The sequence below is a fragment of the Macaca thibetana genome, chromosome 17 (genome assembly GCF_024542745.1).
Source record: "Macaca thibetana thibetana isolate TM-01 chromosome 17, ASM2454274v1, whole genome shotgun sequence".
Classification (NCBI taxonomy): Eukaryota; Metazoa; Chordata; class Mammalia; order Primates; family Cercopithecidae; genus Macaca; species Macaca thibetana.
Window position 1 is genome coordinate 6,888,156 of NC_065594.1, and position 18,626 is coordinate 6,906,781.

An 18,626-nucleotide genomic window follows, 5' to 3' on the forward strand; every position below is an offset into this window, starting at 1 on the left:
GAGGAAACACCGTAAGTGTGTGCTGGAGGCAGGAACTGGGGCGGGGCAGTGGCGTGATGTGTGTGTGTGTTCTGAGGAGGCTGCTGGAGCAAGGACCACGGAGCCATCTGGAAAATCCAATTAGGAGTCTGACCACAGAGGCCTCAGTTTGAACTTAACTTGCTAGAAAACTAGGAGACAACTTTGTTTCTTTCAGTCAAAAAAATTTTTTTCCCTCGTAACCATATTAGAAAAGAAAAAGGCCAGGCATGGTGGTTCACCTCTGTAATCCCAGTGCCTTGGGAGGCTGAGGCGGGCGGATCACCTGAGGCCAGCAGTTCGAGACCAGCCTGGCCCACATGGCGAAACCGTCTCTACTAAAAATACAAAAATTAGCCAGACCTAGTGGTGGGCACCTGTAGTTTCAGCTACTCGGGAGGCTGAGGTAGGAGAATTGCTCGAACCAGGGAGGCAGAGGTTGCAGTGAGCCAAGATTGTGCCACTGCACTCCAGCCTGGGCGACAGACTGAGACTCTGTCAAAAAAAAAAAAAAAAAAAAAGGAAAAAGGAAAAGAAACTGTGGGGTGAGAATAAGGTGGGTTTGTGATTCTGACTCGGTATATTATAAGGACAGCGGAGCCAGCAACAAAAATACAGATCACAGACTAAGTTAACAGCTGCTGTTCAAGAAAAGAGACAACGTCACTATTACAGAAAGGATGACTTTTATTTCCATCCTGAATGATTCACACCATTATTTAAACATCTGAAAAATCCTGAAATAATTTAAACTGAAGGCACAGAACAAACCAAAGTATTTAACTGTCAGAACTAAAAATGAGAAAATCCAAATAGTTCTGTAGTAACAATAAATTATGAACAAGTTTCCATCACCAAATATCACTCTGACCAAAAATGACTGTCTTTTGTCATAAAAGCTACAGCTTAAGCTGATTCCAAGATTTCTATGATAAAAATGAGAGTGAAAAAATTTCTTCTTTCAAAAGATGCATTATGCCACCAGGTTCAATGTAAGTATTTTGTATATAACAAAGTAGCAGTCAAGATATTTGTTGATGGATGGCTACTCCCCAAGGAATGACACATTCTTACAAACTTTAAAAAAATAGCAAAGTTGGTTACAAAATTCTATTTGGGGAGCAGGGAAAAAACTTGTTCCATGTCAATTAGAATATCAAAGCATTTCAATATCAAATTGCTTCCAAAGCCAATCATCACACAACAGTAATATACTGTACGGGCCATTCCACCACATCTTGTTGTATGTTGATCGTACAGTGTAGTTAAGGGGTCGAACAAGTCAGTAGCAATGACTGCTGCTGTATCTCCTTTATTCCAAATAGATATGTTTTTTAAAAATCATTATAAAACGAACTGAAATAATCTGTGACATGCTACAGATACAATAAACCCCAGCAATGCAATTGCTAAGTTTGAAAATAAAGTGGTCATGCTTCATAATATATTGTACTGTAGTATTCTGAAATACATTCTCTGATTATCAATACCATTTATTACAGAGGTCACTTGTAAATTAGCTCAGATTCTGAACTAGGTTTCTAAATGAAACTTTTTTCAAGTATGTATAATATTAATAAGGTAAAGATATTTTTATCTTATTCACTTATTTATGTGTTCTTCAGAGGATAAGTGTGTTGAATAAAGGACAAAAAATGGGCTAGTCATAATTTTCAAAAACATTTCAAAAAATATGAAATAGTCTAGTGACCGAGAGCAGACTGAAAGATACATCTAAAACCTACATTTCCAATAAAACAGAACTTTGCTGTCTCCTACTTGAAACAACTAAGCTCGTAAGAAATAATGGGAAAAATAATTGTTTCTAAAATACACAAGAAATACTCCTACCCGAATAAAACAAAAAGGTCTCCCTTTCTCTTACTTAGCTGTGATATATATGTATTTAATAATATGGTTTTATCTTTATCGTTTTGTTTAATTGCATAAATCACAAAAACATTTCTAGCCAAGATTACTGCTAAGAATAACACAACTCTAGAAATAATTTTTTTTAGCAAAAACTACTTCAAAATTTCCCTACATAGCAAAAGATTCCTTTGGAAATAGATTTTTAATGCTTTTGGGCTGTTCAAGTAAGTGCAGCTTTACCATCTCTAACATTAAGTTATAATTATCATCCAAATTCCTTTGTAACTGGATAACATTATCTTTTATTCTCTACTATTCTAATAATAGTGTATTATTTAAGAAATCTCTTTAGTGTTGTCAGACTTATTTCTTCATCTTCTATAAGTATTGAGAGATAACAGTAGAAATAAACAAGAAAATCACTTTATAAACAGTATGAAGTTTTGAAATGTTGGCACCAATAAAAAATGGGGAACGGCCGGGTGCGGTGGCTCATGCCTGTAATCCCAGCACTTTGGGAGGCTGAGGCAGGCAGATCACAAAGTCAGGAGACCAAGACCATCCTGGCTAACACGGTGAAACCCCGTCTCTACTAAAAGTACAAAAAATTAGCTGGGCGTAGTGACGCATGCCTGTAGTACCAGCGACTCAGGAGGCTGAGGCGGGAGAATGGCATGAACCCAGGAGGTGGAGGTTTCAGTGAGCTGAGATCACACCACTGTACTCCAGCCTGGGCGACAGAGCGAGACTCCGTCTCAAAAAAAAAAAAAAAAGGGGAACAGTTATCATCAAAATTTAAAGTATACTCATTCATGGTATTGGTTATGACACTGGCAGTACATGCTGTTGTTACTGGCTTCGCTGACGTCAGGTCTGAGGGATATAGGACTCATTCTATGATTCAGTTGCTGAAAACACAGACCCACCAGAAGGTCTCTACTCCAGCCGGGGCACAGTTTGGGTAAGCTTTGCTCATTACCTTAGGTAACATTTTAACAACTAAGTTTGAATTCTGAAAATATAAACTCACAAAGGTTAGTGGAAGACTGTTTCCAAGCTAAAAGAAATGTAACTAACTTAGGAAACCATTTAAATAAACATAAATGGACAATCTTGGTGGGTTTTGGCCCTGTGTATGCCAGCGGTGTCAGCAGCTCCTAAACCACAAACACAATGAAACCAAAGGGTTTTCTTTCAAAAACCTAAAAAAGGAAGATGCGAGATTTGAAACCAATTTCCAAAACCTATACAAGGCTGCCAGGCCAACAAATAACGGTCAGAGTGACTTTGTTCCTCTGCTCCTTCAGCATGGGAACTAGTGCAGAGTGGCTCATGCCCACGGTCGACAGCCCGTTTACAGCCACGATCATGTCGCCACACCTGGACAAAGAGAGACAGATACAGAATGTTACTATTTTCATGGTATTAAAAATATCCCAATTGAGATTTATTTAGCATGAAAAATGCGGCTTCACTTACCACTTAACTGTCAATGATTAGGGTGTATAATCTACTTTGTCTGGGACAGCTGTTAAGCCTGTGCTGGCTTTCCCTTGCCAATCAAGGAAACCCCTGGGCCAACGACTCCATAACCAGTCGGTGAATGTCAAGGACAAGCAGAGTAATTTTCACACTAATTTAAGCAAAATATAGAGTAAATATGCTCTCTCTTTAAAAAAATACCAAGTCATGCATTTGAAGGGGGTTGCTTATTATTTTGACTGCTATGTCTCTATTCATTCTTAGAGCTCATACATCTGACGGTTGAAGTTGGAAATAAGACCCATACTTCCTCTTCTTTCAGCTGTTGACACTCACTGTACTCTAAGCAGAATTATCATGGATGATGAATTGGAGGACCTTTCCAGCCTTATAATTACCATAATTATCCTTATGGTTTTTGGTCTTCTATTTATACCATAAATATGCTATTTTACTGTTGACTACTTCAATTTCTTTTTGGAAGTAGGAAGAATACAAATTATAATTAACAGAGGCCCAGACTGGTTAATCACTTAGCTAAGTGATTAATTCATTTTTCCCTACGCTTTCCTCCTAAAATTATTTTCTTTTCATCTTTATCAATATAGGCTGACCTGGAGCATACCACTCCCAATCACCTTTCCACACATTATTTAGATGTCACTTACTCCTTGCAAACAGTGTACATTTTCCATCTGTATAGCATTCTATATAGAATGTCAACATTTACTTTTTAAGAAATGGCTCTTCCTTCATAAACCAGCTATTAAGAATTTACAATCAACCACCTCCTCTCTGCTGGTGATGATCTCTTGCCATGACACCTTCTCTTTTCTTCTCCCAGTGCCCAAGCTTTGATAAGACGCTGTACACTGAGCGAGGACTTTTGCTCAGTGGTAGAGGCTGGCAGAGGGGTTAAAGTCCAGGGATCTATAGCCAGATAGTCCTGGGTCTGAATGCCAGCCAACCACTTTCAGCTATTTCATTGTGGGCAAGTTTCTTAACCTTTCCAAGCCTCAGTTATCTTGTTTGTTTTAAAACAGGAATAAAGAAACTTACCTCATAGGATTGTTAAGATTACATAATGCATGCACAGCACTTAGCACTGCGCCAGGCATCCTGTAAGCTGTTGTACATTCATTCATCAAATATTTATGGAGATCTTACTTTATGCAAGGTATTGTTATGACTGCTAGGGATATAACAATAAATGCAACAAGATCCCTCCCTTATGGAGCTTGCATAAACGATCTCAGGTAGAGAGGAGTGCTGTGGAGAAAAATAAAGCAGAGTCATCTAATGACAGGACTGGACCTGAGTAGGCTGTGTGGGAAACTTACTCAGTGCTCAGTGTCACATCACAACATGATGAATGAAATATGTCCGATGAAATAACTCAGGTTCAGTTTCTGTCATCAGATTAATGAAACATAGCTATAAGTGACAAGATAGTAAAGGTAACACTTCAGTCTCGATCGGGATTGGCAAATTTTTTTTCTGTAAGGGGTCAGATGGTAAATATTTTAGGCTTCAAGACCCACACAGTCTCTGTCACGACGACATCAACTCTGCTGGTGTAGTGTGGGAGCCAGAGAGTACATAAACCAGCAAGTGTAGCTGCACTGCAATGAAACTTTATTTTCAAAAACAGGCTGGATTTGGTGCTGACCCCTGACCCCGGTCTAGATCATGTCCGGTGTCATCAACATGAATCACATCATTAATTAGAACAAGACTCACTTTAATCTTCCATCATAATAAGCAGGAGTTCCCAAGACAATAGTTTTAATGAAAAAAGGCTGATTGGTGTGGTTCTCTTCGTATCCACCAACGATACTAAAGCCCCAACTTCCCAAGTAGCTTCTTCGTAAAACTATATCGTGGCAGCTATGAAGTGTACTATAAACAAACACAAAAATAAAGAAAACATTAACATGGAGGCTTTTATAGCCGCTTATTTTTGTTATAACCCCACACCATGTTATATTTACCACTCTTGGAAAAAAGAAAAAGGGCTATTAATAGATTATTTTGACAATCCATTTTCTAGCATAGACACAGTCCTAGGTAGACTTGAATTTCTCCAACTTTTTTCAGTCTTCCCAAGTGAAGACATACACACACACACACACACACACACACACACACACACACACACACAAAAGTAGAGAACTTGGTTACAAATTACACCTCAGTAACCTGTACAAAAAGGTTATGTACCTATATCTGCTCACTGCATTGTCAACAAAGTCCCCAATTCTACTAATCACTTTCATCTACAAGAGGACTTACAACGTGGGACAAAAGAGGTCTGGTACTGCCAAGCCCAGCACGCGAATGAAAGAAGAAAAAGACTAGGAGCGCAGCTTCCAAAAAGAAGGCAGAAAATTCCTTCTCTTTTCTGAAGGTCCTGCAGCTTTTAGTCTACAAGAGGAGTTGTTATTTTCTCCTTTACTTAGGATGTTTTCATTTTAAGGGAGACTCTTACTTGCCAAAATAGAGAAATCAATCTGGAAAACACTAACAAAAAATCTTTTTCTTTTTTTTTTCTGTCATAGACAAGCTGGGTTCAGTGTCATGTGCCTGTAGTCCCAGCTACTGGGAGGCTGAGACAGGAAGATGGCTTGAGCCCAGGATGGCTCCAAGATGGAGCCATCAAACCAAGATGGTTGAGGCTGCAGTGAGCTATGATCATGCCAGCTTGGGTGACAGAGCAAGACCTCATCTTTTAAAAAAGAAGAAAATATACACACAGCTATACACACACATGCATATATAAATGTATCACAGACACTGAGAAACTACAGTTAGAATGCTACTGCCAGATTGGAGGATGTGTCCAGAGAGGGAGGAAAAAAAAATATACTTATGTTTCCATAGCTCTATGGATTTGGGAAGAAACAGTGAGTAAAATCTTAAAAACAAAACAAACAAAAAAAACCACACCTAAAGGCTACAGAAAAAAAAAATCTCTTTATAATAAATAAGTATCTTTCATCTTTAGGTGGAACCGGATCTAAATGCATGGAAGGCAAGGTTTCCTGTTTTTAATCCATAATAAAATAATAAATATATATAATACAAATAAAATAGTTTTAAAGATCCTGTTTTATTATTTCTTAATAAAGCCAATTCTATAAAGCAATGTTTACCATGCCAGACCTTCTCATCTTATCTAGTTTCTTAGCTCACTGATAAGAAAGGCTTCTGGGATGGAACAAGGTCCCATGCACTGGCCTGGATTTAAAGGGACAGTGTTGGTTATTTTCCTAATGCTGCCATCTTCTGACACAAATAGCTTTCTTGTATACACCAAGAAATTGCAGTGGAAGAAACCTCCCTTTTCAAGAAAAGCAGAGTAGAGCTGCTACACTATCTGGTGTGAAACTTGCATATAGGGGCCACCTGTACCCACCGAGGAGGACACATGGCTGTTGAATATAGCTTTGCATTCAACAGAAACCTCCACACATACATTGAATAGTAGCCTTTTATTGACAGGTATTCTTTCAACACCGGTGGGCTCAAAAATAGATTTTACTATACTGTTATTTCTCATCTAAAATCTTTGCTATTATGCCTGGCACACCAGAAAATGCTCTGAACAAAGAGGTCAATGTGCCAATCCCCAAACTAGACTGGGGTAACAGATAAGGAAAATTAAAAGAAGCACTAGGGACCAAGTTTCTCCAGGACGCTGCTGCTCTCTGCCTGCTCCATCATTAGAGGTGCACACGAGTTCTGAGGTCTGCAACGCGCTGCCCGGCCACTGCATGAGTGGACCACTTCTCACCCACTATGCACAAAGAGCCTTGAAGCGCTATCTAAATGCTAGTTGTTATGAACGTATCCGAGTCAGGTGGCTCAGAAAATAGCAAATTCTTATTGTTTAATTTTATTTTAAAGAATCAATAATTTTCATACTTGGTCAAGAGTCGAAATGCTTCATAGCTTTAGTATTCTTACGTGCAGTAAGAATCTAAATGGATTAGGCAACAACAACAAATAATGATAGGAACACACATTCTTCCTATCTCAAATGTCAAACAACAAAAACTGCGGAAAGGAATGCACCCTGGGATGCCACTGGAGGTTCTACGTGCTTCTGTGACCCCAGCACTGACCAACCACAGCATATCTTGGCTGGTCACACTGATAAAAAAACAAAAGTGAAACAGCCATTCTTGAACACTAATGGTTTGGCTTAATAGACTCTTGCATCCAATAAAAATTGAGTTTAAATACTGCCTTTTTTAGGGAGAGTTAAAAAAAATTAAAAAGGTATTAAGAAAGGCTTCTGGGATGGGGGAAGGCCCCAAGATTGGCCTGGTTTTTCTGATGAAAAATGCATGAAGTCTCAGCACATAGCAGAATGAGTGCTGGTAAATGACAGCTTTTCTAAGCAAGAGGCTGGGTTATCCAATCTCATGGCTAGCCCACTGAGGAGCCTTAACAGGAATAGACACAACTGCTTTCTTTGTGTACCTTTTAAAATGTAATATCCTAAGAAAAATTATCCTTTTCTTTTGTAGTTTGATTTGATGTTGCTACTTTTATTGAATTAAAGCTTTTTTTAATTCCAACGGGTAAATTTATCATGCTACACACTGATAAGGGTTGCAAGTATGATTATGATTTCCATAAAACAAGAAAGCGCTCAGTACCTTGGAAGCCCAAGCCACATGACCCATGATGGGGACCAACTGGCATCATACTCATTTTCGCTGAAAGTACTTGGCTGCTCCTCCGTGTTCTGAGTCGCCTCCTCAACAATCTGGACCTCAAGTGCTTTAAGGGCAACAGCAGGGGATGCGGCACTGGCTTTCAGCATTGCAACTGCCTCACTGTGACTTAAATTGGTCAAATCAATGCCGTTGATATTCAGCAACACATCACCTATTCAGATGAAGAAACAAGAAAAATGGGCTGAGTCACCTACAGTTCTTTTTGTTTATAAACTAAGCAACAAAAGTTTGTTCCCACAACTCTGATGAGATAAGGTATAATAATAAATGGCATTTATTATTTCTTTGTAATTTTTATAATGAGAAGAAACCCAATACACAGAAAAACATTTCATAATTTTAAAATAATGTCATAATACATGGGAAAAAGTGTGGCCTGAGGCACCTTGACATGACTGGAAGTTCGAATCATCAGTTTGAGTTTAGTTGTGTACAGGCCCTGGGCAGGTTCATTTCTCTTAGAGTTTCAGAGATTTCTACAATTCTGTTCAATCAAAAATCATTTGATCCTTTGCCCTTAGAAATAAATGTTTAATGTATTCCGCTTTATATTTACACAGTTCTATACATAAGGACAGCCCTGTATAGTTCATTCAGGGCAAATATCAGAATATGTACAGAGAAGCTATCCCTGGGCCCACACAAAGAAATGAAACTTGTGGTTTGAATGTCTTCCCTGTTTGAGGAAGAAAAGAACTGTTGCTCTGCTAAGTAATATAATAAAAAACGGCAATGAGGATTATATCAAAGGTTAGGAAAGATTAGTTTTGTAGGAAGCAGACATTTGTGCTACAAAGTCTACAGAAATTTCTCTCTTCCAATTTATCATCAGCTTTTCAGATTATTAAAGCAAATCATTAAAAGAACAAAAAGGAAATAAAATTACCCAATACTACAACTGGACAAATAACCTTTATTTAATAGCAGCTTGAGAAAATAATTCACATACTATTCAATTCGCCCATTTAAATAATATAATTTTAAGGTCTTAGTATATTCACAGTTGTGCAAGCATCACTACAGTAATTTTGAGAACATTTTAATCACTCCCTCTATACCCATCATTCCCCTTCCCCAACCCTAAGCAACTACTAATTTACTTTCTGTCTCTACAGATTTGCCTCTTCTGAACATTTCATGTAAAGGGACTCATATATGGTCTTTTATATCTAGCTTCTTTTACTTGAATAATATTTTCAGGGTTCACCCATGTAATTTGTGCCAGTACTTCAGTCCTTTTCATGGCCAAATCATATTTTGTTGTATGGGCAGACCACATTCCATTGATCCATTCATCAGCTGATGGACATTCGAGTTTCCACTTTTTGGCTACTGTGAATAATGCTGCTATGAACACTGGTATACAGGTTTTCATATGAACAGCTGTTTTCATGTCTCTAGAAGTGGAATTGTTGGTCATATGGTTAACTATATGAGGAATCAGTTTAACTCTTTGAGGAGCTACCAAACTGTTTTCCAAAAACAGTTGTACCACTTTATATTCCCACCAGCAATTAATGAGGGTTTCCATTGCTCCACATCCTTGCCAGTGTTTATTATTCGTTGTCTTTTTTATTATTGTCATCCTACTGGTTGTGAAGTAGTATCTCACTGTGGTTTTGATTTGCGTTTGAGACAGGGTCTCACTCTGATGCCAGGCTGGAGTACAGTGGCATGATCTCATCCCACTGTAGCCTTGACCTGTGGAGCTCAGGTGATCTTCCCACCTCAACTCCTGAGTAAACTGGGATTACTACAGGTTCACACCACCACAGCTGGCTAATTTTTGTATTTTTTGTAGAGACAAGGTTGTGCCATATTGCCCAGACTGTTCTCAAACTCTTGGGCTCAAGCGATCCACCTGCCTTGGCCTCCCAAAGTCGTGGGATTACAGGTGTGAGCCACCACACCCAGCCTGAGCATCTTTTCATGGGAATACTGGCCATTTATTTATCTTCTTGGAGAAATGTCTATTCAGATTCTTTCCTCATTTTTATGTTGTGTTTTCTGTCTTTTTAAGTAGAGTTGTAAGAATATATATTCTAGACACAAGCCATTTGTCATATATATAATTTGCAAATGTTTTTCCCATTCTGTCGGTTATTTTTTCATTTGCTTGGTTGTAGTCTTTGCAGCACTAAAGTTTGCAGTTTTAAAGTCCAGTCTGTCAAACTACTGCCTAATCCAAGGTCATGAGGATTTACATTTGTGTTTTCTTCTAAGAGTTTCAGCTCTTATATTTAGATCTTGAATCCATTATGATTTAATTTGTGTTTATGGTGTGAGGTAAGGGTTCAACTTCATTCCTGGAAAAATAAGTTTTCAGAGTCACTTTTCTTACCTTATATACAAACTAAGTCAATGGAGACTGCTATTTTTACCATGGTAATAGAGGCTAGCTGCAACCCCTATCTATACAAAATTATATAGCATTGATAGGGAATATGAAATGGCAAATGCATTTATCCCCAAAATTAATTTTGTCTTCTGCTTCACCTCCTCTCTGAGTCCTCTTCTACAGACACTTTATTAAAAGAAACATTTATTTTTCAGTGAGATGGCCCTTTGGAGTATCTAAGTCTGTTTTAATGCTAGAGGATCTTTTCCTAAGATAAAATAATCTAACAGTCTGAGTAACTGTTAGCAAATTCTGGTACTGTCGTCAAGGTTCAGCAACTTTCCTTTATATAAGGCATTTTTCTAATCTCATAGAATGACTTTATGCTTCCATATGCAAGGGACAGTTTAAAGGATTTTAAAAAGTCATGTTTAATAGATACTTTGTAGATACTCTTTATTTTTTTAAATGTGCATTTAATTCAGAAATAAGATGTGGTAACATTTTTTTTTTTTTTTTGAGAGACGGAGTCTCGCTCTGTCGCCCAGGCTGGAGTGCAGTGGCCGGATCTCAGCTCACTGCAAGCTCCGCCTCCCGGGTTCACGCCATTCTCCTGCCTCAGCCTCCCGAGTAGCTGGGACTACAGGCGCCCACCACCTCGCCCGGCTAGTTTTTTTGTATTTTTTTAGTAGAGACGGGGTTTCACCGTGTTAGCCAGGATGGTCTCGATCTCCCGACCTCGTGATCCGCCCGTCTCGGCCTCCCAAAGTGCTGGGATTACAGGCTTGAGCCACCGCGCCCGGCCAGATGTGGTAACATTTTTAAAGATCCCATCTTACCTCTCTTTATTCTGCCATCTCGTGCAAGGCAGCCATGGGGCGGCACACTGGTCACAAAGATGGGCAGCTCACCACTCTTACTTCCCCTGCCCCCAGCAACGGTCATGCCAAGGGACTCATGTGGTTCCTTCTTTACAGTAATGTGTTTTTCTTGGCATGTAACACACTGAGTAAGATCCTAAAACACACAAGAAAAAAATCATTGGATAATGAATAAAATATAGTTGAAGTGAAGTTATTACTTCAAACTAAGGTAATAACATACATGGCATTTATACAGTAATTATTTTTTATTCCTTAATTGCAAATGAAAGTAATATACAGTTCTTAATAAGTCTACTGTGGATCAATGTCAAATTTTGGACTATGTTATTTTCATATGACTGTTTATGTACCTGAAAAAACTCAGGACTGCTGAAATCTGGCAGTCAAAGTAAAATAAGCACATCATTTGTATAATTTGTTTGAGCTTCATCTTTGATCAGCTGCACTAAAGTAAATGATGCTTTTGAGTTTTAAGATTCTGAAGACAAATCAATTAATTTTACTTCCATCTTTCTCCCATTTCTTTGAAAGACAAGTTGACAGAGTAGCACGAAAGTATAGATTTTGGCAACTGCCAGAAAAAGGCCATCGACCTATCTCCTGATTCTCACTGACTAGGACTATGAGTGCTCAAATCATGAAGAAGTTGCAAATCTACCTCCAAAATCTTCATGAAAAGCTAAAGGGATACAAAATGACTGAATTTTTGAAAAAGTTAATGACAGGGAAATAAATTCCCAACAAATTAATATTCTTCCATTTTTACTGACATTTGTTACTACTGTTTATTATTGAGATGCTCCTGGAAGAAAAAGAATTTAAAACATCACTTTTCTTTTGAATTAGAACTCAGTAAAAAATAAGATGTACATACGCAATATTAAAATAATAATTAACATTTGGGCTTAGCCTGTGAAAAGCTAATGCCTTTACATGCATTATTTCCTTTAAACTTCACAAAAGTCCTGAAATTATATATTATTATTGACCCCATTTGACAAAAGATGAAACAAACTTAGGGAGGTCATGTAACTTGTCCTGAATCATGTTAATACAGGCAACCGTCCTGGGATTCAAAACTTACGTGTGTTAAAAGTATGTACGATATATATTAATATAAATAGTATTTTGTATATGTCTATATAGTGTGATAGACTACATGTACATATTGTATATATGCACCCACACAAGAACTATCCCATTAAGTGTACAGTGCAAGATAATGTCTCAGAAGGTTTTAACACTTATTAACTGTTAAGAGAATGTTGTAATTAACACCGTTAATATAAAAAATAAAAAATACAAATTATATTTACAGAATTATAACATTTCCTTAAGTCACATTAGAGAATTGACATGTATTTAACTGTTAATAACGGCGTTTATCAAATCTCTAAATCAGGGCCTGGAATTCTAGGCCCTATCTACCCTTCACCAGATGTGAAATTATACTCTTGAAATTTTACCAAAGGAGCTATCTGTAATAGCAGCACAGTATTCCCAGAAAATGTTATGACCAAGGAGAAAATTTGTAAACATTTTAAGGCAGTCTCCTATCCAAAGGTATGACATTTTTGTCAGCAGCCTTCAAAATTAGACAAACACAACTTTATTCTGAAGACAACTCAGGTAAACTCAACCTTGAGTATATTTATTTAAGCAGGTTCAGTTCTTACATATTTAAGCAGTTAAGTGTGGGTGTTTTATTACTCTAAGTGTCTGAAATGTATGCAATTTTTACCCAGGAACCAAACCAAACTTCAAAGATTATACTCAGTATGCTTCAAGGAACTTCCTAAAACTACATGAATGTTTATCAAAACAGCTACTGGGAAGCTTTGTAGTAGACTAACATATATACTATATTTTTTTCAGAATGATTATAATTGTCTGAAAAGATTGTTCTGGTGAATTTGCATGTTTTCTCCCTAGGAGACTTTTACTATGCTGTATCAGGATTTGACATAACAAGCAGAGCATGTTAGTAGTAAATAGCTAAATAAACACATTCCATTTCAAGTGGTTTTTCTAACCAGCCAGGTTTGCAGAGTGCCTAGAACAGATTAAGTTCAGCATCACTATTTAGAACATCGTCATATAAAATTAAAGAGAATCAGAATTAGCATAGTTATAACAGAAAAATACATGTGCCCAAAACAAACTGAATTAAGGACAGTTTGCTATATGAATACTGGAATTATTAATTACAGTTTTTCAAACTCTCTTAAAACTGTAATATTGTTATATATACCCATATCTCAAATTATAAAATTCAATAACATAAAAGATTCAATTACCAACTTGTACCTTATATTATAGTTTTATATGTACACAAAACTTATAAAACAAGGACTAGGTATATGAAACAATGCCTATTCAAAAATTCCTATTTAAAACAATTACTCCATTTCCACAGTCATTATTTAAAGGCAAATTACAGGTTTCCTTCATACATTTTGAGTTTTGCTCAGAAATGAGAATGAAGTCTGTGATTATAATTTCTTTTAAGTATTAACTAAACCAAAGACCAGTGACAAGTCTGTATAGAACTTAAGCTCAGAAAACCATATAAACCTGGCCGGACGCGGTGGCTCAAGCCTGTAATCCCAGCACTTTGGGAGGCCGAGACGGGTAGATCACAAGGTCAGGAGATCGAGACCATCCTGGCTAACATGGTGAAACCCGTCTCTACTAAAAAATACAAAAAACTAGCCGGGTGTGGTGGCAGGCGCCTGTAGTCCCAGCTACTCGGAGGCTGAGCCAGGAGAATGGCGTAAACCCGGGAGGCAGAGCTTGCAGTGAGGTGAGATCCGGCCACTGCACTCCAGCCTGGGCGACAGAGCGAGACTCCGTCTCAAAAAAAAAAAAAAAAAAAAAAAAAAAACCATATAAACCTGATGGGCCAAAAATACTGTCTTTAAGCTATGCTTTCTTAGGGTACCAGAGACGGACTCCAAAGCTAATTACTCACTCAAATGTTGTACTTTCAGGTGACAATAAAAAAGTTTTTGCTTAGTAAAGCAATTTAATTTTACTTAAGGAGAATTACTCTGGTAGCTCACACTTAGCTTTTATTTTCACATAATTGGGTAAGCATCATTCGCATCATTGTTTTAAAACTCCTGGCCCACTGGAAGTTAAGAGTTCAAATGAAGGATCAAATCAAGTAAATTATACCAAGAATGCTAAAGTACCATCCTTTTAGATTTCTGGACTGAAAGTGAGGTAGCATCAAAATTCTCAGCTGAGGTAGAATACATTATAAAACCAGGGAAATACTGATTCTGAAGAAACAGTAACAAAGCTTAACATATGGGAATTTTAAAAGATTTAGGGTAATATTCCTCTAAGCTTTAACATAAAAAGAAATATGCTATATATGTACCTATCAAATATGTAAATATGCTATATATATACCTATCAAAATTCATGATTCATATGTTTAATCTTCACGTATCTAATTCTGGTTCTGTAGGCAACAGGCTCAATTACCAAGTATACATTTATCAATCTTGTCTTCATTATGTTTTTTCAATAACTAACTCTTACATTTAAATAAGCAACCCAAGATAAATTCCACTTTCAAGTAGGATTAAACAAGTAGAAGATTTCATGCTTCTCGTTTATCACCTGGCAAAGGAAACTTCCCCTCCAAGCAACTATCTCTAGTTCTAAGGAACAACGCAGTCACTCTCCAAGGTAGCAAAACATATACATTTCACATTCCAAACACCTATATTTTTCAACAGAATAACAACCCTCATTTGAATCTTTTTTTAAAAAACTACTTTATTGAGGTATGACTGACACACAAAAAACCTTCATTGAAATCTTGCCAGCTTGTAACGATGATCCTTTGATGGTGGCATAAAAAAAAAATCCTCACCTTATGTGAGCTTGGTCTGCTGTAATACGGTGGTGGTGTGTGGTGCTGGCTGCTGCTGCTATGATTTCCTGCTTCTCTAATGGTGTTACCAGCCTGGGGCTTCCCTGGTCTAGCAATTGTTAAATTCACTCTCTCCCCACTGGCCTGGAGAAAACACAAATACATTACCACAAGTGACTAATGATGTTTGTAATTTTAAAGATTACACACAGTATAACTTTCAATGCACTTCTCAATCACGGTACCAGGGGATCATCTGGGCAGTGACTGCAAGCACCTGGTGGCAAGAGGAATGAGTTCGTTTCATTAGCTAATATCTTAAAACTGCTGCAGTTGAAGCGCATACACACAAAATTCTTGGGCATGCCCTCTGCAACCCCACCTCCAAAATGACCAAGGCAAAGTGGTCACACTGCCTGGGTTCTTATCTCCCCATGACTGGTAACTTTTCTTGTAATACTTCTTTGCATCTTCAAGGTTGGCCTTGATATTGCAAGACAGAGCAAAGGAAAGAAAATAAAAGGAAGAACTGCTTCGAAACTTGATTAAAGTCCATTGTGACTTCTGAAATAAATTTCCATGGTGGCTACTTCCGAAATAATAATGAAATTCTGCACAGCTTTGTTTCTGCCTCTATAGGTCTGAGTCAAAAATAGGACATCAGCATCAACATTCTTGAAAAGAATGACTACAGAAATCCTGCATAACAAGACTTTGTATGTATGTGTGTGTATATATATAGCATATGTATGTGAATGTGACACACACATCTCAAGTGTTAAATTATTTTAGAGGTTCATGACTATCGTTTTAAATTTAGAGGCTTGTTAGCTATCATATTTTGAACATACGTTTACATTGGTTACATTTTTACAAGTTATTTAATGCTTCCTTTTAAAGTAAAAGTCTAATTTATTTGATGCTGACTCTTCGTCATGACCACAATGCCATTTTACTGTAATTCCTACAGGAAAATATGATAGCCTGCTTTAAAGAAATTGTGGTACAAAGTGGAGACCTCTCCCGTGATTCTAGTCAATAATGTTAAAAAATCACTTTATTTTCAATTCTTACATTAGAAAATAAGTGAGAAACAAGTTTAATGCCTTACTAAAATCATTTACTATTGGTCTCCTTTTAAGACATGGAGTATATGTTATTTTTTAAAATCCAAAAACAATAAGGCTTTTACTTATTTTCAAAAGGAAACAAATTGAGCAACTTCAGTTTTCCATTATTTGGAGAAAATTATAGCACAAAATACGATGAAACTATAACATCCAAATATAAAATATGATCATGGACAATTTAAAATATATTTTCTACCTGTGTATCTGTATTTTTTTCACATTTTGGTTAGAAATTTAGTTAGAATCATCCAAATGAATGAACTAGATTAGATAATTTAAACGTTGCCTGAAATACATATAGTCTATCTATTATTTTCTGTCTTATTGATCCGGCCTCTCACTTGACTCTTTCACTCAAACAAATGCTACAACTCTATTAGCTTTCTTCTTCCTCCTCGTCCTTTCTCCCCTCCCTCCCACCAATCTCCGCTCTTTCAAGATGAGCTGGGTTTTAGTGGTGCAGCTGCTGGCTGATATCCACAGACATAGGTCCTAATGTTGCCTTTGATCTGAGGAAATTTTAAGGCATCCAATTTCTTTAAACCTCAAGTCTATGAAATTACACCAATATCAGAATCTCCTCTCAATACAATAAAGAGGGTTGAGACCAGGGTTTTCTTTTTTTTTTTTTTTTTTTTTTTTTGAGACGGAGTCTCGCTCTGTTGCCCAGGCTGGAGTGCAGTGGCGCGATCTCGGCTCACTGCAAGCTCCGCCTCCCGGGTTCCCGCCATTCTCCTGCCTCAGCCTCCTGAGTAGCTGGGACTACAGGCGCCGCCACCGCGCCCGGCTAATTTTTTGTATTTTTAGTAGAGACGGGGTTTCACCGTGGTCTCGATCTCCTGACCTTGTGATCCGCCCGCCTCGGCCTCCCAAAGTGCTGGGATTACAGGCGTGAGCCACCGCGCCCGGCCGAGACCAGGGTTTTCATATAGTCTTAAATTTTCATTGTTATTTCCGTGTTGTAAACACATTTTTCAATGACTATCGGCCTAGTCTACTTCCTGATGCTCAAGGACATAATTCCTGGTTTCCTTTACAGTGTTTTGTTTTGCTGACTTTAAGGAAAACTTCTCTTTGTTGCATCCTTATCACTGGAGAAGTTGCTCACACCATTAAATGCTATGGCATGTTGCAGAACGTGTAGATCTTGCCTGGAGGACTTTCCAACTTACCTGTCTTCATGTTTTTGTGAAAAACATGTTCCTCCTCTAATAATGACTATCCTTACTTACGTCACAAAGATGCTATGAGGACAAATTTTATCATGTATTTTAAACACCGTGAATTCCTTAAAAACAACAACAAAGCACTACCGAGATAAGAGTTACTCTTCCCCTATTTATGTAGATCCTGACAGGGAGTTAAGAGACCAGGTAAGTCAGATCCTTGGTAATCACAGCTCTTTTAAGCCTCCCTTTCCTCACTTCTAAAAGGTGGACACTACCATCTGCTACATCTGGCTTAATAATAGAACCCAGGACCCAAATGAGAAATGAGTATGAAACAGTAGAGCCTACGCTCTGTAAATAATCATCCCCAAAGTTCACAGGGATACAGTTTTTAGAAAAGACTATCTCCAATGAAGCTATACTAGTGTGGATTTTAAAGAATTCAGGTAGCCATACCTGATTTTCTAATGAAATATAAAATGTCCCCTGAATTCTGATGTTATTGGCCAATGAAAACAAATACTGCTATACGATCATTTCGGCCAAGCCTTTGGAATGAAGGCCCAGAGGGTTTACCTGAATAATCTGGGCAGCAAGCTCCGGAGTTCCATGCTTCAGGTCGTGCCCATTGATGGCCAGCACTCGGTCATTGCTGCAGAGCCTGCCGTCCTGCGCAGCCAACCCCCCTTCCAGCAGGTCAAGAATAAAAACCCCTGGCTCATCTGTCCTTCGCACCAATTTAATGCCAAGCTGTTCACCAGAGTCCCGTTTGTGAAGAACCACTTGGAAAATCTCTTCTCGCGGAGAGTTACTATCAGAATGGTTGTGTGCTCGGTTGCCAAAGCGCCTCTCTCGAAGCACAGTAAGATGCAGTGTGTTGCACGGCTGGGAAAGGACAGCTCTGGCATAGTTATGGGACACGTTGCTGATATTGTAGTTGTTGACCTAGAAAAAAAGAATTGTGACCAAACTGTGACAACCTTTCATTTTTCCAATTTGTAGGAACGTTTATGTAACATTTCCAAGGGACACTAAGTATTGTGAGAGTGCTAAGTATGGTGAGAATGCTATACAATCATTATTTACAAAGAAAACCACATTA

The 18,626-nt window shown here is 37.8% G+C and overlaps 1 protein-coding gene across 3 annotated transcripts in view; it reads right to left on the bottom strand.

Annotated features, from left to right (window-relative positions):
- Nucleotides 1–687: 687 nt before the first annotated feature.
- Nucleotides 688–18,626, bottom strand: part of LNX2 (ligand of numb-protein X 2) — a 75,890-nt gene continuing 57,951 nt past the window's right edge. For all 3 annotated transcript variants that reach the window (XM_050766852.1, XM_050766850.1, XM_050766851.1), the window contains exons 5-10: nucleotides 18,101–18,469; nucleotides 15,226–15,369; nucleotides 11,295–11,472; nucleotides 8,037–8,268; nucleotides 5,113–5,271; nucleotides 688–3,270 (exon numbers count right to left, since the gene is read on the bottom strand). In XM_050766852.1, the coding sequence (XP_050622809.1) occupies nucleotides 3,135–3,270; nucleotides 5,113–5,271; nucleotides 8,037–8,268; nucleotides 11,295–11,472; nucleotides 15,226–15,369; nucleotides 18,101–18,469 (1,218 nt within the window). In that variant the 3' untranslated portion in view covers nucleotides 688–3,134. The remainder of the gene's footprint in view (nucleotides 3,271–5,112; nucleotides 5,272–8,036; nucleotides 8,269–11,294; nucleotides 11,473–15,225; nucleotides 15,370–18,100; nucleotides 18,470–18,626) is intronic.